The sequence below is a fragment of the Monodelphis domestica genome, chromosome 1, assembly GCF_027887165.1.
Source record: "Monodelphis domestica isolate mMonDom1 chromosome 1, mMonDom1.pri, whole genome shotgun sequence".
NCBI classification, from domain to species: domain Eukaryota; kingdom Metazoa; phylum Chordata; class Mammalia; order Didelphimorphia; family Didelphidae; genus Monodelphis; species Monodelphis domestica.
The window spans coordinates 184,808,202-184,829,885 of NC_077227.1; the positions used below are offsets into that span (position 1 = coordinate 184,808,202).

At 36.4% G+C, this 21,684-nt stretch overlaps 1 protein-coding gene across 2 annotated transcripts in view; it reads right to left on the minus strand.

Moving 5' to 3' along the window:
• Nucleotides 1–21,684, minus strand: part of FAM227B (family with sequence similarity 227 member B) — a 319,277-nt gene that overhangs the window by 273,235 nt on the left and 24,358 nt on the right. The window contains exon 3 of one of the 2 annotated variants that reach the window (XM_056810170.1): nucleotides 12,605–12,839. The exons of the other annotated variant lie outside the window; for it this stretch is intronic. Coding sequence (XP_056666148.1) covers nucleotides 12,605–12,839 — 235 coding nt within the window. The remainder of the gene's footprint in view (nucleotides 1–12,604; nucleotides 12,840–21,684) is intronic. 2 annotated transcript variants of the gene reach the window in all.

Below are 21,684 nucleotides of genomic sequence, written 5' to 3' on the forward strand. Positions count from 1 at the left end.
ACAAACCCAGTACAGGTATTGTGGAATCAAAGGGTATATGCATTCTTTTAAAGCCCCTTGTGTATAATTCCAAATTGCCTTCCAGAGTGGTTGGATTAATTCACAACTCCATCAGCAATGCATTCTTGCCACAACCACTCCAACATTTATTATTTTCCTTTACTGTCATATTGGCCAGTCTACTAGGTATGAGGTGGTACCTCAACATTGTTTTTATTTGCATTTCTCTGTCCTGAGAGATTTAGAACACTTTTTTTTCATGTGCTTATTGGTAATTTTTATCTCTTTATCTGAAAACTGCCTATTCATGTCCTTTGACCATCTGTCAATTGGGAATTGGCTTGACTTTTTGTACAATTAGCTTAGCTCCTTATACATTTGAGAAATTAGACCTCTGTCAGAGATTTTTGTTCAAAACAATTTCCCAATTTGTTCCTTCCCTTCTAATTTTGGGTGCATTGGTTTTGTTTGTACAGAAACATTTAAATTTAATATAATCAAAATTATTCATTCTTGGCTGATTTTAAGTTTCTTTCTTTCCCACAGATCTGACAGATATACTATTCTATGTTCACCTAATTGTTTTATAATTTCTCTCTGTATATTTAAGTCATTTACCCATTTTTAATTTATCTTGGTTTAGGGTGTGAGATGTTGATCTAAACTTAATTTCTCCCACACTGTTTTCTAATTCTCCCACCAGTTTCTGTCAAGTAGGGAGTTCTTGTCCCCAAAGCTGGGATCTTTGGGTTTATCAAACACTACGTTGCTACTGTCATTTATCCCAAGTCTAGTCCATTGATCCACCTTTCTATCTCAGCCTGTACCATGCTGTTTTGATGCTTTGTAGTATAGTTTAAGATCTGATACTTCTAGGCCCCCATCCTTCACATTTTTTTCATTAATTCCCTTGATATTCTTGATCTTTTGTTCTTCCAGATGAACTTTGTTATAAATTTTTTCTATAAAGAAGTTTTTTGGTAGTTTGATAGGTATGGCACTGAATTAATAAATTAGTATAGGTAGGAGTATCATTTTTATTATATTAGCTCATTCTACCCATGACCAATTTATGGTTTCCCAATTGCTTAGATCTAGTTTTATTTCTGTGAAAAGTGTTTTGTAGTTGTGTTTACATAATTCCTAAGTTTGTCCTGGCATTAAAATTTCCAAATATTTTATATTGGCCATAATAATTTTAAATGGAGTTTCTCTTTCTAACTCTTGCTGTCAAGTTTTGTTGGAAATATATAGAAATTCCGATAGTTTATGTGGGTTTATTTTGTAGCCTGCAAACTTGCTAAAGTTATTAATTATTTCTACTAGCTTTTTAATTGATTTTCTAGGATTTTCTAAGTATACCATCATATAATCTGCAAAGACTGATAGTTTAGTTTCTTCATTGCCTACTTTAATCCCTTCATTTTCTTTTTCTTCTCTAATTACTACTGTTGGCATTTCTAGTACAATATTAAATAGTAGTGGTGATATGGGTATTCTTGCTTCACTCCTGATCTTATGGGAAGCCTTCTAATTTATCCCCATTATAGAGATACTTGCAGATGGTTCTAAATAAATATTGTTTATTATTTTGAGGAAAGTTCCTTCAATTCCTATACTTTCAAGTGTTTTCAATAGGAATTGGTGTTGTATTTTGTCAAAGGATTTTTCTGCAACCATTGAGACAATCATACGATTTCTGTTTAGTTATTGATATGGTCAATTATGTGAATGGTTTTCCTAATGTTAAACCATCCTTGCATTACTGGTATAAATTTCCCTGGACATAGTAAATGACCCTTGTGATAACTTGCTGTAGTCTCTTTGCTAGCATTTTATTTAATATTTTTTCATCTATGTTCATTGAGAAGATTGGTCTGTAATTTTCTTTCTCTACTTTTGGTCTTCCTGGCTTGGGAATCAGTACCATATTTGTGTCAAAAAAAGAATTTGGTGAGCCCCCTTCTTTGCTTATTTTGTGTGAATCTTAAAACTACTCAGACTGTACCATAGAAGATTTGGTTAAGCTATTCCCCATTTTAAACAATGCAAGTACTTGGTCAGGAATGTATTGAGAACTTTAAAATTACTCCACCCTGATCAGACAGTGCCTTAGGGGAAGATAAAGTTGTAAACTCCTGATGGAGCAATGAAAAAGTCCCTAACTCATAATTATAGTAAAGCTAGAACCTCAAGCTAGGTCTATTTTTACATCTAATATAAAAGGATGATAAGTACCTATAAAGGTTAAATTAATCACTAAAAGGTCAAGCAACTTACAAAAGGCAAGCTTAGCAAAGAGATGTGAAATACTCAGAATATATAATCTAATCAGAGAAGGTGATAACAAAAGAAGATGTGAAATAAGAATGATCAGTACTAGGGAAATGTCTACTGTGATTGGTAGATGTGAAAATTTAGGGGAGGTGAAACAAGAGAAAATTTCTTTAAAAGGAAGGAGAATTCAGAATTGAGTAAGTTGGAGTTTGGACTAGTTGGAGTTCGTAGCTCAGTTTGGGAGTTCACTGTGGAGGGGAGTTTGGAGTTAGTTTAGAAGATGGCTCTCTGAACTTTGTTGGAGTTTGGAGTTAGTTGGAGGAGCTGGGTCTCTGAACTCAGTTCAGGAGTTGAGGATTTCAGGGAAGGACTGGAGTTTTGCTTGGGACAAATCTTGTGGTGAGTGATAAAGGACTGACTAGTCTCTCTTAAGGCTCAGGCCTAGACCATTTGGCCTAGGCCCTTCATACTATTTTCTCTTATTCTCTCTCTCTCTACCTTTCCTTAATTCCTTCATTTGTATTAATTAAAATTTCCATAAAACCCAGCTGACTTGGGTATTTTCATATTTGGGAATTTTCCCCATGGTGACAACTTATTTTTTATTTAAATCAAGACACTAAAAATTACCTTTATAGTTTTGGCAATTCACAGTCTTGGAAACCATATTTTCGGGGTCACATTTGTCAGATAGTTTGTAGAATATTGGGATTAGTTGTTCTTTAAATGTTTAATAGAATTCACTTGTGATTCCATCTTGCTCTGGGGATTTTTTCTTAGGGAGTTCTTATTGTTCAATTTCTTTTTCTGAGATGGGATTATTTTAGCATTCTATGACTTCTTTTTGTTAATCTAGGCAATTTATATTTTTATAAATATTCACCCATTTCACCTAGATTATTATATTTATTGCCATACAATTGGGCAAAATGGTTCTTAATAAATGCCTTAATTTCTTCTTCATTAGAGGTGAGACCACTCTTTTCATTTTTGATGCTATTAATTTGATTCTCTTCTTTCTTTTGTTTTGATTAGATTTACTGGTACTTTATTTTATTTGTTTTTCCAAAGTACTAGCTCCTAGTCTTATTTGTTTGTTCAATAGTTTTTTTACTGCCAATTTTATTAATTTCTCCTTTATTTTTTAAGATTTCCAATTTAGTTTTTAAGTGAGGATTTAAAATTTGTTCTCTGTCTAGTTTTTTTTTAAGTTGCAAGTCCAATTCATTGACCTCCTCTCTCTATATTTTGTTTATATAGATACTCAGGGATATACATTTTCTCCTGAATACTACTTTGGTTATATCCCATAGATTCTGATATGTTGCTCCTATAAGGGGTAAATTTAGGGTTGAGACTGAATATATTTTAGTTGGTCACCAGGGATTTAAAATTCTAAATCCCAATGAAATACTCAAGTCAGAATGGAATTTTATGGTGGTTTATTTACAATAGAAGGAAGAGGGAGAGAGAGAAAGAGAGAGAGACAGAGAGACAGAGAGAGAGACAGAGAGAGAGACACACACACACAAACAGAGAGAGAGAGAGAGAGAGAGAGAGAGAGAGAGAGGGGGAGGGAGGGAGGGAGAGTAATAGAGAGAGAGAGAGAGAGAAAAAGGGAATTGAACTGCTCCAGCCTAATCTGAGCTAGGCAGGAGTTCAGAGGCCTCATCCAAGGAGCCTCTCTAGAAAGCCAAGGGAAAGGGGAGTCAGCCTTATAACTCACCAAGTGACCGTCTAAAAGGAAAGCAGTCTGAGGTCTCACACTGAGTTCCTCCAGGCTCCAATTCCAGGGCCAATTCCACAAAAGGGTTCCCTCTCATAGGAAGTGACGCAAAATATAAAAGTAGTTCTTTACATCACTTCCTGTGTCTCACATGTGCCAATGGTGGCTTAAGCTTGGCTTAGGACAGCCCAGGGGGTCAGTCAGTTGTTTCTGATTTGTCACTTGCTAGCATATGCCAGTCATAGGCCTTTCTCCCCCACGACCCAGTCTTTAACTGGGGGTGTATACATTCCTGGTTGCTAGAATTCTGAAGACTAAGCAGAGTGGAGTAAAACTAAAATTCATGCTTCTCATTGTCATTCTCTTCAACAAAATCAATAATTATCTCTATGATTAGTTTTTTGACCCACCAGTTTTGTAGAATTAGTTTCCAATTAATTTTAAATTTGCCTCTCCATGAATCCTTATTAATTATGATTTTTATAGCATTATAATCTGAAAAAGGTACATTTATTATTTCTACTTTTCTGCAATAGTTTGTGATGCTTTTATGCCTTAGTACATGGTCAATCTTTGCATATATACCATGTGCTACTGAAAAGAAGATATGTTCCCCTTTATCCCTATTCAATTTTCTCTAGATATCTATTAGCCCTAATTTTTCTAACATTTCATTCACTTCCCTTGCTTCTTTCTTATTTATATTTTGGTTTGATTTATCTAGTTTTGATAGGGGAAGGCTGAGGTTCCCCACTAGTATGGTTTTACTGTCTATTTTCTCCTTATGCTCCTTTAGTTTCTCCTTTAGAAATCTGGATGCTATACCATTTGGTGCATAACTGTTTAGAATTGATATTACTTCATTGTTTATAATACCTTTTAGCAAGATGTAATTTTCTTCTACAAGGATGATATTAGAAATTAAGTCTTATATTAGTTTAGAGATAAGAAGTGAAGAAGCTGGCTTGAGAAAGAATCAGAATTTGAAACAGATCTGAGATATAGTGTCAATTTCAAATGTTGACAGTGTATGGGGGAGGGGTAGCAGGTTTTCTGTGGCAGTTGGTCTCTGGGAGTTGCAGTTGGACTCTCTTGGAGTGCTGGGAGCAGGTGACATCTTTTTTCTCTCTCTACTCACTGTCTGAGGTAGAAGGAAAGGAGGAAAAAACCTGAAGAAGCTAAGTGATTTCCTTTTCCAACTTGGGAAACACTAGTGACTGTCTATTGCTATTTCATAGACTGTTTTTATATCTGAGAAGACCAAAGAAAGACCTGGTTTTTGGTTTGAACTCCAGGTCTGCTAAGGCTCAGAGTCATAACTTGGTTCTTGCTGAGGCTTAGCCAGCTGGCCTTTGTTATTTTTATAACTTGGAGACAAAGTTAAGAATTATAGACTTCATATAAGGATAATAGCATTAAGTTTATTGTAGAATAGTGAAAATTTGTGTTAGTCAGATCAGGAAGGATCAGTGTAGCCTGTGGAAATGGGAGAAGTGGTTCCTTGCAGAACCAGAGAGTTTTATTTGGGTGGAGTCAGAATCCCTTACAGTTAAAAATCTTTTTTTTTATCCTTATATTCTCAATAAATAGTTTACTTTTTATATAACAAGAGTCTTCTCAGTGTCCTTGAGCCTGGCCCTGAAGAGAAGTTCACTTATAAGCTTCACTTCACTGATATAAACTGAAGATACTTTGTAAGCGCAACAAGCAGAGTATCTAATCAGTTTATAGTCAATAATCAATCCATTATTATTTTTATAATTCATCTTTTTTAATCAGATCAATTTTTACTTTATCTTTTTCTTATATCATGATTGCTATTCCTGCTTTTTATTACTTTAGAAGATGCATAATAAATTCTGTTCCAGTCTTTTACCTTTAATCTGTGTATGTCACCCTGCCTCAAATGTGTTTCTTATAAATAACATATAGTAGGATTCTGGTTTTAAATCCACTCTGCTATCCATTTCCATTTTATGAGTGAGTTCATCCTATTCACATTCACAGCTATGATTACTAAACTGTATGTTGCCCTACATCTTATTTTCCCCTTTAGATCCTGCTCTATTCCATTTCACTCCATTCTTCCTCACCAATGTTTTGCTTTTTATCACTCCTCCACTTTCCCCTCCCTCCATTACATCCCCCTTCCTTTGTCTTATTACCTTTTTACTTCTCTGGAGGGTAAGAGAATTCTATATATCCCACTGAGTATACTTGTTTGTCCCTCTGAGCCAGTTATGATGAAAGTTTAAGCATTGCCAGTCACCACCCTTAAGTCCTCCCCTCTCTTTAATGGTTTTTCATGCCTCTTTATGTTATATAATTTACCCTATTCTATTTCTCCCTTCCCTTGTCTCTCAGTGCAATCCTCTTTTTCACCCCTTGATTTTTTTACATATCATAATCAGCTTACTTCCCTATCCTCTTTCTAAGTATTTTCCTTCTATCTGCTCTACTATGAAGAATAAAGTTTGAGAATGACAGATATCCTCTTTTCCAATACAAACATTTTGACCTTAATGAGTCCCTTAAGTTTTCTCTTTCTTATTTACCTCTTTAGACTTCTCTTGAGACTTGTGTTTGGACTTAGAATTTTTTGTTTAAGTCTGGCTTGTTTCTTAGGCATGCTTGGAAATATTCCATCTTATTGAATGTCCACTTTCCACCCTGAAAGAATATACTCAGTTTTACTGGATAGGTGACTCTGGGTTGTAAATCTAGATCTTTCTTCTTCCTGAATATCATATTCCATGTCTTCTGATCCTTTAATGTGGAAACCACTAAGTCCTGTGTGATCCTGATTATAGCTCCATGGCATTCAGGCTGCTTGGATTATTTTCTCCTTGGCTTGGATGCTCTTTAATTTAGCTATTATATTCCTTGAAGTTGTCATTTAAGAATTTCTTTCTGGAGATGATCTATGGATTTTTCCAATTTCAATTTTATTTTCTTGTTCAAGAATATCTGGGCAGTTTTCTTTGTTAATTTCTTGTATTATTATATCCAAGATTTTTTTTTTTTGATTGTGGCTTTCAGGTAATCTAATTATTCTTAAATTGTCTCTCCTGAATCTGTTTTCTAGTTCAGTTGTTTTTTCAATGAAATACTTCACGTTTTCTTCTGTTTTCTTTGATTCTATTGATTTTATTTTATTGTTTCTTGATATCTTATGAGATCAATAGTTTTTAGTTACTCAATTCTGATTTTTAAAAGCTTATTTTCCTTCATTAGTTTTTGGGTCTCCTTTTTCATTTAGTCTATTTCTTCTTGCATTGCTTTCATTTCACTTCCCCATTGATCCTCTGTCTCTCTTAGTTGGTGTTTGAAGCCCTTTTTGAGCTCTTCCAGAATCCCTGTCCAATACACATTTTTCTTTTGGATTTTGTATGTGTTTGCTTTGATTTCACTGTCCCCTTCTGTATCTGTAGATTGCTCTTTGTCTCCATAAAAATTCTTTAGAGTTGGGTGCTTTTTTGGTTATCTGTTCATTTTTTCTACCTTTTTATGGATAGGTTCTGTTCTCTGGGAGGTTAGGCTACTCTCCTAAACTTCAGTCCTTCCTTGACGCTACCCTTAGCTTTATTTCTGGGTTTCTGCCAGTTTCAGTTATTCCAAGATCTATGATGGCCTGAGGGCTGGGAGCTCTGAGGGTCACCTTACACTGATGATTCAATTAACCCTTGAGATGCTGAAAGCTGAAATACTCCCCTAAGTCCTAGGTGAACTTTTGGTCTCATTCTATGCTTGATCAAGTCAGGGACTGCTCAAATTCTAGTGTCAGGCTTAGGTGTAAACTTTTGATCTCATTGTGGCATTGATCTTGTCAGGCACACCATAGACTGTCCTTTCCTGGGGCTTTGCCTTGAGCTTTTGGCAAGAGAATCAGGCCCCCCTTCCCCCACTTTGGATCTACCAATTACCACAGACTGGGATCTATGTCCTTGCCACAGGCCCAAACTAGTACTCCTGGCTTTACTCTGGGCCCACACAGATGAGGCTGCTTCAGCACAGACTGCCCTAGATTAGAATTTTAGACTTTACTTTAGAATTTCAATGGGTGTGGGTTTGTTGGACTTCTGTTTGCCTAGGTAGAGTCTCAGGATCTGGATGTTGGTTTGGACTTAGGTTGCAAACTTGGAACAGCAGATGTGGGGTGTGTGTGTGTGTGTGTGTGTGTGTGTGTGTGTGTGTGTGTGTATCTTGCTCTTGGCTTGCTCTTCACTGCTTGCTATAGGTTTCTGTTGGCTGAGCTCTCCTTTCATCCCAGTGCCCCAGATGTTCTCTGCCTTCCTTTTAAGTTTCTCTTTTCCTGAAAGTTGTTTCACTCTGTCTCCATGTTGGTTCTTTTACTCCTATATTCATTTTGAGGTGTTATTTTAAGATTGATTGGAAAAGATTCTCATGATGACTTTGAGCTTCTCTGCTCTATTGTGTCATCTTGGTTCCACCCCCAGGAAGACCATAATGTACTTTAAAAAGTGAAAACTAATCTTAATTTATAAGCCATATAATAACAAATGATAGGCTATATTTGGGCCAGTGGCTGTAGTATGCCAAGCCTTGCTCTAAATGATTTGTTCTTCTAAATGAACTTTACAAATTATTTTTTCTAGTTCTATATAATATCTCCTTCATAGTTTGCTTGGCATAGTGCTAATTAGTATAACAAGAATTGTAATTTTTATTATACTGTTATGCTTTGCCACAAGCACTAAATATTTCTCTGATTATTTAAGCTATTAGTGATTCATAACTGCATATCTACAAGTCCATAGTGTGCTTTGATAGACTGTCTCTTAACTATTTTACACATGTAGTTATTTTAAGTGGAACTAATTTTTCTATTATTTTCTTTTTGACTTTGTTATTGGCATATGAAAATGCTATTGATGTTTGTATGTTTATTTTGTATCATAGTTTTCTGAAACTATTAATTGCTCCCAACTATTTTATTTACTGATTCTTTGGATTGTTATAAAATGTGATGCTGTCAACCAACAGGTATAGTTTTGTTTCTTCTTTGTCTATATTTCAATTTTAATTTCTTTTTTCTCCTTATTTTACCACTAATTTTATTTATTTATTTTTATTTTCCTTTTAAATTAGACTACCTAAACGGTTATCAATTTTGTTAGTCTTTTAAAGATGTAGGTGTTAGTTTTATCTATTCTAAAGACTTTTTTGTCTTTTAATTCAATCTATTTTGCCTCTAATTTTCAAATGTACTTGTTTGTGATTATTTGGGCTGGCTTATTGTTTTAATAACATATTCAATTAATTGATCTCTTTTTTTTCCCTTTTCTGTTAATATATGTTCTCAGGGATATCATTTCCCTCTGAGGACTGTCAGTTCCATCCAGGATATTTGGGAGCTGTTATTTCTTCTTTATAAATCACTTTCACATGGGTTACGCTTGTTCTTTGACCTACTCATTGTTTAAGATGTCATTATGAAGCCTCTATTTTGGTCTGTATTTTTGACTCTACCTCTTAAGACATAGAACACAACACCTTGTTCATGATGGATTCCAGATTTTTTTTCTTCCAGCTTATCTATTTCACTAAAAAGTTTTAAATGCTATTTTTTGATTAGCAAACATTTAATTTCCTCCCTCTCACATCTTGAAAAAGGAAACTATTGTAAAAATACATATAGTTAAGTAAAACATACATGCCAGATTGAAAATATACATTTTGTTTTGTATCTTAAGTCCATCCATCCCCTCTCAGTATGTTCAATTTCTGTTGCCAAGATATGGTGATAAAACGAAATCAGATCAAAGAATATGCAGTAATATCTTCTATTTTGTTATAACTTGACTTTTTAAAAAATCAAACTCTTTTATTTAGAAAACTAAACATAAATATTAATAATATTCTTTTGAGGAAGATCTCAGATTTCTTTGTTGTAGGGGAGGCTCCATGAAAACACTCCTTCTTACAAATGTTAATCATAAATTGTTTTACTCTTTTTAATATCAAAGGATTATCTTGAAGGTATTTAGAAGTCAAATGATTCACGTAGATTAATGTAATACCTGTCAGCACTTGAAACCACATCTTTTTGCTTCTAAGATCAGCTGTTTATTCACTTCTCCACAATACTACTCAAGTAACATAATTATACAAATAGATGATACACAATTTAGATTCTTTACCAAAAACTTTTAAACTAACATTAATTACTGCTTAATCAAGGTCTTGGGCTTGAGTAGAGTTAACTTATTCTGAATCTTTTGAACCAGAGCCAAAACATGCTGGAATATGTAAATGGTTCCAGCATACTTTAGAGATTTATCTCTTTGAGAAAAAGTGAAAGTTCTTGCAGCCTTACATATAGAATAAACTTCACCTTCCTCAGAAAGAGACATCTAAATGACACATTAGAACTTAAAAATAAAAACCAATACTATCAAATGAATATTCAGACCTCTATCATTCTGCCTTCTCTCTTAGGATCTCTGTAGATCCTGTAATAATTAAAATAGTGGAAGACTTAAATTGTAGTAGATAAAAGAGTGGTTGTTAAAAATGTGACCGCAGAAAATATGGTTTCAAGACAGTGTCTTGTTTTAAATCAAATATAAGGTGGTTGCCAGGGAAAAATTCCCAATTATTAAATATACCCAAGTCAACTGGGTTTTATAGAGAATTTAATTCATACAAATGAGGAATTAAAGAAAGAGAGAAAGAGAGAAAAAGGAAATAATGAGAAAAGGGCTATACCAGCCTAGGCTGGCATTAGCCAGCCTAGGAAGAGAGGGATCAGTCAGTCTTTTATCACTCACCACAAGATCTGTCCAAGCAAGGATTCAGAGAGACAGAGTCTCCTCAGAGGGAGTTCCAGCCAGAGTCAGCCTCCCTCAGACTGTCTTCAAAAGACTGTCCCAAGAGACTGTCTTCAAGGAATGTCCCTAGAGACTGTTTTTCGCTCTCAGATTTTCATCTCCTTATAAAGGAAATTTTTTCCTATGTCACCTCCCCTAACTTCTTCCATCTATCAATCACAGTAGATGTTTTTCAAATGACAGACCATTCTCAGTTCACACCTAAGAAGACTAATCTTTTGAGTAATTCACACCTGAGTAGACCAGAATCTCTGACTAAGTTCTCACCTCTTTGCTCCTTGTAAATTCACAAGTTGCCTGACCTTTATAGGTACTTAGCACCCTTTTGTATTAGTCCTAAAAATAGGCACAGTTTAAGAACTTTTTGTCTTACTATAAGTATGGGTTTAAGTACTTTCATTGTTTGGCAAAGAGTTTACAACTTTATCTTCCCCTAAGACATGCTTAAGTATGGTGAAGTAGAGTTCTCACATTCCTGATCTAAGTAGAGTTCTCACATTCCTGATCTAAGTTACTTCATTATTTAAAGTGGGGAATGGTCTTAACCCAACCTTGGGAACTAGGGTCTGGGAAATTTTAAGGTTCACAATCCAACCTTATAAAGTAGGGTCTGAGAATTTTTTAAGGTTCACAATCCTAAGGCAAGAGCTCTTAAGTTTATAAAGTTCAAAAACTTTAAAAATATTTTAGAAGCATTTTTATATAATTGGTTTCCTTGTTAGTCATGCATTTTCTTTTTGCATTCAAAAATAATACTCTGAGGGAGAGCCAATAGGTATCACCAGACCATCAAAGGGATCTAAGAACTAAGAAGTAATAGACTACAGAGAAAGATCAGGAGATAGGTAAGTTCAGGCCATTTTTATAGTCTACTGTGCTAATTAAGTATATTTTGCTTCTAAATGCTTTTGGTATCTCATCTGAAACACATACACACATTAATATATTACATATTATATATGAAATCCACACACACACACACACATTGCAACCTAACCTTAGAATGTTGCTGAGCCACTGCGGATAAGAGCATGATTATAAAATGCCTGGGGTCTATTTTATTAGATTATCAATGCCCACTCTAGCAGTTAACCTAAAAGGACCTGAGAGGATATCTCTTTCTATGAACTTGTCTTTCCAGAGGATATGGTCCTACTTTTAGTCATAAAAAGTAGAGATTTCAAAATAGGCTACAACAAAAACAACTCTCACCTCAAAACCTGACTTGATCAAGTAGTCAATATTTTTTAAATTACAAAAGTTTCTACCACAGAGTACAAGGATGATTGTGCTGTCCCAATAGTTGAGGAGAAAATTACCCAGGAAAGTAGGGCAGCCTCATCAAAGATACCTTCCTGGAGCTATCTTTGGTGCTAGGAACAATCTTAATGGAACCTTCCCTCTGTGTTTAAAATCTTGATAGTTTTACTAACTGGACCCATTTCTCTGCTTTTGCCTGGAACCTAATACTGTTACAATGATACAGTCTCCCACTGACTCTAGACTGTGGCACTACAATTTCCTATAAGTTCATTCCCATAAGAGGTTCATATCTAAAGGATTGAGAACAACATTAACAATTTAATCACAATTACTGATTTTGCAAACAGTAAAGCTGAAAACAACTTTGGAATTTAGTGATTTGAAAACTAAACTAAATTAATTGTATGTACCTTAAGACAGCTCCACAATTTGATAGAAGGTAAAGAAATAATTGATTATAAATTTTTGGCATAAGAATTGTTATTACCTGAATAGGCTGGAGTTGGTGGAAAATTCAGGAATCTGGTAACATGTTCTACAAAATCACCATATAAGTCCTTCAACCTGAATTCCATTTCTAAGAGGGCTTTATGCTGTGTAGGAACATGTTCACATAAATGTTTATGAATTGCATCAAATGAACACTCTTCTTTTAATTTGTCCATTGCTTGTAAAGATTCATAAAAATCATATTTTAAATGAGTTGTCCTTGGCCAATGATCCTATAAATATTGTAGAGAAAAAATTATTTATAAATATATTCAAAAATGAAATAATGCAATGTTAGGTCTATAAACCTACAACTGATATTACATTTCAAGCACTCATTTAAAAAAGTCTTATCGTACAGTACTTTAAAATTTTCTGTGTCCAAATACGTAATTTAGAGAAAAATCAACAAAAGGACCTTTTTTTTTTAATTGAGAAGAGATTGAACTTTCTAGATAATACATAAAGTAAGAAAAGTAAGTATTATGAAAATGTTCAGAATGAGAAGAGTAAACTTTGTTTCTTCTTTTAGTGTTTTTATTTTTTTTTGATTCCATGACTGAAGAAATAAAAATGAACTTCAAGTACTCCTTTTGTTTTCTCTTTTCCATTGTATAGTAGAGGAGGGACACTGTGATTTAGAGTCAGGATGAATCCTGCCTCTTACACTGAGAGTATTTACTAATTGTATGACTATGGGTAAATCACTTCACTTCCATGGAGCCTTAGAATCTTCATCTGTAAAGTGGGGATAATAATATACCCACTTTAACAATGTTGATGTGAGGCTCATGAAATGATGTGTCAAAATGCTTTGCAGGGGACATCCGGGTAAACATGGCGGCAGTCTAGACACGGGACTCTTCCTCTCCTCACCATCTACTGATATAGACTCCTTCAAAAGGCCCCAAACACCCAAATTCATATGAACAAAGGGACTCTACAGTAAGGTGCAACATTGAAGGTACATGAGATTTGGGCATTTCCACACTATAAGGGGATGAAAAAGCTTCCATCAAAATGCGAGCTGATCAACCCTCCCCAACTCCACCTACGGAGCCAGAGTCAGAGGCAGGATGAGCTAGAATCAGTGAGTGAGAGAGGGGCACCTCTAGGTCCTTGGCAGATGACTAAGATCAGCAAAGACCTACTCCTGAGAACAGCTAGACATGAAACCCCAGCAGGCTGAAGAGCGCAGATCTTGGTCACCTGTGGGGAGATAGCACAGAGAAGGGCAGCAAACAGTAGAAGCTGCAGAGACTCAAGAGATGGCCTCAGGCAAAAACCTTGCTCCTTAGCTCCATACATAGAAAGCCTGCCCTCCTCACTCTGGAAAGATGTAAAATGGAGATTTGAACCCCGGACTTCAATTCCCAGAAGTCCTTGGTAGTTCCCAGAATTCCCTGAAATCTCACTGGAGGTCCTCATCTGGGCTGAGAGCAAAAAGGGTATTTAAACTGACTGTACCACCTACGCCCCCTCTCTCTGCTTCCGCTTCTAAGCACATATGTCTCTCAAGATGTAGTAAGTGAAATTGAATGGGCCTTTCAGCCCTCCTAGGCACATGCTTTCTTATTTTGTATTTTCTTTATTTCTTAATCTTTAATAAACCTCTAAAAATATAATACTTTTAGCAGAGAAACTAATTTCTAATGTTACAGTTTGGTCAACCACATCGGTTGTGATGAAATACCTTCAATCTTCTGATCTTTTCTCTACTGTTACTAAGTTCAACTTTTAATAGCCAGTGACTAGATAGTGATTTTTTAAGTCAAGTTCCTCCAAGAATTTTCAGAAAAGCCTCTTGATCTGGACCTGTGTGATTCAAATGGCTCCTGCTCCAGCTGCCCCTCCTGGTCTCTCTCTCTCTCTCACCTGGTCCCAGAATCCAGACCTTTTTGACCCAGATCTCAATCACCTGGTGACCTGCCCGCCCAGCCCCAGCTAACTCTAGCCTCGGAGCAGATTGCTCATTGCCTCAGGCCCAAGACTCACTTCCACCGGCTGGTAAAAATGGGGATGATTTTTCCTTAGGCTACTATTAGCCACCACATGGACTGGGGGCAGGGAATCACAGGGGGTGGAGAAAGAGGAGAAGGAAGAGACTTTTGAACTTAAAGCATATCTACTTTAAGAGGATATCTTTTGACTGTATTGATTCTTTCACTTAGCTCACCTGGGAGCCAGGGGAAAAAATCAACTCCTTACAATTCTTTGGCAAAATTTGAGATTCCTAACACCCTCACTATGGGGAAGCAGCTCAGGGGCTCAGTGAATTGAGAGCCAGACTTAGAGACTGGAGGTCCTTGGTTGAAATCTAGCCTCAGATACTTCCTGGTGGTGTGGCCCTGGGCAGGTCATTTAACCCCCATTGCCTAGCCCGTATGAATCTTTTGCCTTCTGACAATAGGCATCTAAATGGATAAAAAACAAGGAACTTTAAAGAGACTGGAGGTTATATTTTTAAGGTATTTCAGACACCATGTTTTATAAAAATCTCTGTATTCTATTGCATTTTGCTGATTGTTTTGTTTAAGGTTTAACTTTGTGATTTTAAGTTCATATATTACTGCATCCAATACTATTCTGTTACACTGAATAAGTTTAATGTACTGGGTTTTAACTACTGTTAAATTCTGTTGCTTTTCCCCTATAACCATACTGAACAAACATTATTGAGTAGGCCCATATAAAAACAGCTTTTCTATTTTTGACTTTGTAAATTGTCACATAGAGGATAGATGGACTCCATCAGACAATTGCTATAACAACCTTTGGAAAATTTAATGATCTAAATATCTCAAATTGATTTTAAGGGTTCTTTAGACACAATTTTTAGATTTTTTTTTCTTAACAATCTCTGGTCATATTGCCTGCCCCTAACACGAGGTAAGGCCCATTTTAGTAACTGAAGTAAAATACAATTATAACTCCCAACTCCCACATATAAGAATGTGAATGGAAGTAGGGAAGTTAATCCCAGGGCATATAGAACCCCTGGAAGACTCCCCAAAGCAGAGCATCTCTCATTTATAACAATTCAGCTCATTTTACTTCCACCAGAATGATATCTAGAATTCTTGATGAAGTTCAAAACCCAAAATAAGTTTTACTTTGTTTAAAAATATGTTTACCAAGGTTGAAAGATTTGCTATGTTTGTAAAAATTGTGACAAATATCCATCAGTTCATAGGCTTTTAAAAAATGCCATACAGCAACTTATGTGAAATATGATAGTGGGTTTGTTTGTTATTGTAATTAACTGGACTATTGAGAATTTGGGGAGAACATATTTGTAATACTGTTCTTTATGTAAAAAAATTACCTTGCGAAATTCATTTGCTTGTACTCACAGTGGATCATGGCCAGATATGAAGAGGAAATAGATCTCATTTTTGGTGAGAAAGCCTTGTATTCTATATTTTCTTAGCTGACACAGTGTGTCAATGATCATAAGTGGTATTTTTTATTTTTAAAACTCTTTTATTATATTTTTCTCAAATGTGCAATATTCTATTTCAGTATATTTTTCTTTCCTTTTTATATTTGAAGCACATGTCACAAGCATTAAGATTTTCTTTAACTTTTTGATTTTGCAGTAATATAAGTTTAAAATACATTTGCTATAATGTCAATGCATACCCCAAAAGCTTGAGACTATAAAAATGATGCTACTAATTATTTTTAAAAAATTATGGGATTCTGCTTAATGATTCTGTCTGATTGCAGGATGAGATATACAAAAGAGCCATTATACAGGGCCAAAGATAAACCAATCCTGAATGGATTGATGCACTTCCAAGCCAATACAAAGGACTTGAACATAGTGTGAAGACTCAAGTTTTCAACTCTTAACATACTTTAAGATGTATGCCTTCCTTGTATCCACACTCACTCTGAAAATACTTACAGATGAGTATCCTTAACTTGGCTCCTACTTGGCTTCTTATAATCCAATCCCTTTTCTGTCCTTCATAGTGGTGGCGAACTTTCTGTAGTCCTGGCTACTCACTGGGTAAATGCATCACTACTTAGATCATTTTAATAGGGCCCTGATTCAAGGACCTATTGTAGATTTATTTTTCCTTTACTTGGAATTTTTACACATAAGGCTTTGATAGTCTATATTTTCAGCCAGAAATTTTTTATTTGGATTTTTTCTGATGTCTTTTTAATTCCTCTTGCAAATTGATTCATATACCTCAAAACTCAGTCATGCATCCCTAAGTGATCCTGTGTTTTTCAATCACCCTTTTAACAGGGGAATGTAAAAACATTATTATTTTAAATTGCAAAGTTTAAATTCCTTTTAAGAAGAATTTTAGGTTAAGAAACATGCTACCTCTCTAGAATCAAGATGGAGGCTTAGAAGCAGCAAAAGTTCAGACCTCTGAAAACCCTTCCTTACCGATCACAAACTGAACACTCCTAGGGCACTGAATTTCAAACTTAACAACAGGACTGAGGCAAGGAACACTCCATCTGGACTCAATTCAAAAGTATGCCCCCCCCCAAAAAGCCGGAATCCGAGAATATTTGGGTCTATGGAGAAGGCAGAAGGAAGGTCCCAGGACCCCTCCCCCCCCAACCCAGAGCACTGAACCCCCAGCGGCAGCAGGAAACTCTGGGTGGGCAAAGGTGCTGGTCTGGAGGGTGTACCTTGAGAGCAGGGCTGGGCCAGGCTCAGAGCGTCCAACACAGGCAGCAGGAAAGCAGCCAGAGAGAGATCAAAGAGCCTGCAGCCCCGTGGCTCGGTCCTTCCATCTAGCTTCAGTCTCACCAGAGGTTTTTGTCTCAGGGCACATCCAGACCAACCCAGTTGAACCTAATGCCATTAGGAGTCCTCAGAGCTCAGGGAAGCCAGGACCCCTCTCCCCCTAGAGTACAGGGCTTCCCGCAAGGACAGGGACTTCTGCATGGGCAAAGGCACTGGTGTACCTTGGGGATAGTGCTGTGCCAGGCTCAGAGTGTGGAACACAGTCAGTGGAGAAGCAGCTGGAGAGAACTGGAGAGAGCCTGGGCGGCTGAGACTTTCCATTTGGCTCCAGTCTTCTAAGAGTCTTCAGCCTCAGAACACATACAGCCCAACCCAGTTGAACTTAATCCGATCAATAGCCTCCAGAGGACAAGGAAGCCAAAATTCCTCCCCCAGAGACTGTACCAAGAGATCTGACAAAGCTCCAAGAAGGGAGACTGATAGCCCCAAAACCAAAAAAAAATGAGAGGAGCAAGAGCACAGACAAATATGGGGAGCAAAGAATGGATAAACATGAGCAAACAACAGAAAAAGAAGAAAGAAATTACAATAGACAGCTTCTGTACAGGAAACAAGCAAAGAGCGAATGAAACAGAAGGGGAGGGATCAGCAAAGGAAAAATCAGAAATCGCAGCAAACTGGATACAGGTTTTGGAAGAACTCAAAATGCAATTCAAAACACAATTAAGAGAGGCTGAATACAATTGGGAAAAGAACTTAAAAACTAAGATAAATCATCTGGAAACAGAAAATAGTGTCTTGAAAGCCAAAATCAACCATCTGGAAAATGAGGCAAAGGAGATGAAAGATGAGGCAAAGAAGATGAAAGATGAAACAAAAGATCAAGGATATCCAGGGAAATAATGAAAAAAAAACACATATGATGGGGGCCTTGCAGTCCCTGACCTAAAACTATATTACAAAGCAGCAGTCATCAAAACAATTTGGTACTGGCTAAGAAACAGAAAGGAAGATCAGTGGAATAGACTGGGGGAAAGCGACCTCAGCAAGACAGTATACGATAAACCCAAAGATCCCAGCTTTTGGGACAAAAATCCACTATTCGATAAAAACTGCTGGGAAAATTGGAAGACAGTGTGGGAGAGACTAGGAATAGATCAACACCTCACACCCTACACCAAGATAAATTCAAAATGGGTGAGTGACTTAAACATAAAGAAGGAAACCATAAGTAAATTGGGTAAACACAGAATAGTATACATGTCAGACCTTTGGGAGGGGAAAGGCTTTAAAACCAAGCAAGAAATAGAAAGAATCACAAAATGTAAAATAAATAATTTCGACTACATCAAACTAAAAAGCTTTTGTACAAACAAAACCAATGTAACTAAAATCAGAAGGGAAACAACAAACTGGGAAAAAATCTTCATAGAAACCTCTGACAAAGGTTTAATTACTCATATTTATAATGAGCTAAATCAATTGTACAAAAAATCAAGCCATTCTCCAATTGATAAATGGGCAAGGGAAATGGATAGGCAGTTCTCAGATAAAGAAATCAAAACTATTAACAAGCACATGAAGAAGTGTTCTAAATCTCTTATAATCAGAGAGATGCAAATCAAAACAACTCTGAGGTATCACCTCACACCTAGCAGAGTGGCTAACATAACAGCAAAGGAAAGTAATGAATGCTGGAGGGGATGTGGCAAAGTGGGGACATTAATTCATTGCTGGTGGAGTTGTGAACTGATCCAACCATTCTGGAGGGCAATTTGGAACTATGCCCAAAGGGCGACAAAAGAATATCTACCCTTTGATCCAGCCATAGCACTGCTGGGTCTGTACCCCAAAGAGATAATGGACACAAAGACTTGTACAAAAATATTCATAGCTGCGCTCTTTGTGGTGGCCCAAAACTGGAAAATGAGGGGATGCCCATCAATTGGGGAATGGCTGAACAAACTGTGGTATATGTTGGTGATGGAATACTATTGTGCTAAAAGGAATAATAAAGTGGAGGAGTTCCATGGAGACTGGAACAACCTCCAGGAAGTGATGCAGAGTGAGAGGAGCAGAACCAGGAGAACATTGTACACAGAGACTAATACACTGTGGTATAATTGAACGTAATGGACTTCTCCATTAGTGGCGGTGTAATGTCCCTGAACAACTTGCAGGGATCCAGGAGAAAAAAACACCATTCATAAGCAAAGGATAAACTATGGGAGTGGAAACACCGAGAAAAAGCAACTGCCTGAATACAGAGGTTGAGGGGACATGACAGAGGATAGACCCTAAATGAACACTCTAATGCAAATACTATCAACAAAACAATGGGTTCAAATCAAGAAAACATCTAATGCCCAGTGGACTTACGCGTCGGCTATGGGGGGTGGGGGGGGAGGAAAAGAAAATGATCTATGTCTTTAACGAATAATGCTTGGAAATGATCAAATAAAATATATTAAAAAAAAAGAAGATGAAAGATGAGGTGAAGAAGATGAAAGATGAGAAAAAGGAGATGAAAGACAAGGTAAAGAGGATGAAAGATGACCTCCAAAGAAAATCAGACCAAAAAGAAAAGGATGACCAAAAAACCAAGGATGAAATCCAGTCTTTAAGAACCAGAATACAACAACTAGGATCAAGTGACCTCAAAAGGCAGCAAGACGCTATAAAACAAAACCAAAAGAATGAAAAAATTGAGGAAAATATGAAGCATCTCATTCACAAAACAGAGGATTTAGAAAATCATTCAAGGAGAGACAATTTAAGAATCATTGGTCTACCAGAAGGCCATGACAAAAGAAAACGCCTGGACATCATACTACAGGAAATTATTAAAGAAAACTGCCCCGATATCCTAGAACAAGAGGGAAAAGTGGAGATTGAGAGACAGATCACCTCCTGTACTTAGTCCCCAACTGACAACACCCAGGAATGTTATAGCCAAATTCAAGAACTATCAGAACAAAGAAAAGATATTACAAGCTGCCAAGAATAAGTAATTCAGATACCATGGAACCACAGTGAGGATAACGCAGGATCTGGCTGCATCCACACTGAAGGACCGAAAGGCATGGAATATGATATTCCGGAAAGCAAGGGAACTAGGTCTACAACCAAGAATCAACTACCCAGCAAAACGGACTATATTCTTATAGGGGAAAGTATGGTCATTCACCAAAATAGAAGAATTCCAAGAATTCATAAAGAAAAGACCAGACCTGAACAGAAAATTTGATATCCAAGCCCAGAACTCAAGAGAATCATCAAAAGGTAATTTAAAAAGAGGGAAAAAAGAAAAACAAAACAAAAGAAAACAAAATTATTAAGAGACTAAATAAGTTAAAATGATATGTATCCCTAGGAGAAAAGACGTCATTGGTAACTCTTAAAAAATGGTATTACCTGTGCAGCAAAAAGAAGTACATTTAGAGGGAACAGTGACAAACTGTATAGGATGAAAGGACAAGACATAAATAGGTATATAGATATATGCATGCATAAATACATACACATGTATATGCATATATATATACATATATATAACTAGAGCTAAAAAATAGGTTAATATTAAAAGAAATGGGAAAAGAAACAAATGGGGGTAAATTTATATGTCACAAAGAAGCTCATGGTGGGAGGGGGGAGGACATTGATACACTAGAAGGGAAAAGAGGTTGGAGATAGGAAATACTGAACTCTTATGTGCTTTGAAATTGACCCAAAGAGGGAAGAACAATCCAATCCATTGGGGCAGAGAATAGATTTGCACCCTATAGGGGAGTAGAAGGGAAACAAATGGATTGGTGGGGAGGGAAGCAGTACAAGGGAGGAAGGGGTAGAGGGGTTAATTTTAGAAATACTATAGGGAAAATAAGGGGGGGGAATAAAAAGGGAGGGGGTAGAAAGGGAAGTAAAATAAGGGTGGGAACTACTAGGGGGACTGATTAAAAACAAACATTGTTGTAGAAGGAAATAGTGAAAGAAGAAAAGGTAGAAACAGGAGTAGAAATAAAAATGCTGGGTAATACACAGCAAGTAATCATAACTTTGAAAGTGAATGGAATGAACTCACTCATAAAACGCAAGCGAATAGCAGAGTGGATTAGAATCCAAAACCCTACCAAAAGCTGTCTGCAAGAAACACACACGAGGAAGGTAGATACGCATAGAGTGAAAGCCAGAGGATGGAGCCAAATCTATTGGGCATCGAATGATAAAAAGAAGGCAGGAGTAGCAATCATGATATTGGACAAAGCCAAAGTAAAAATAAATCTAGTTAAAAGAGATAGGGAAGGTAATTACATCCTGATAAAAGGCAGTATAGACAATGAAGAAATATCTGTACTCAACAT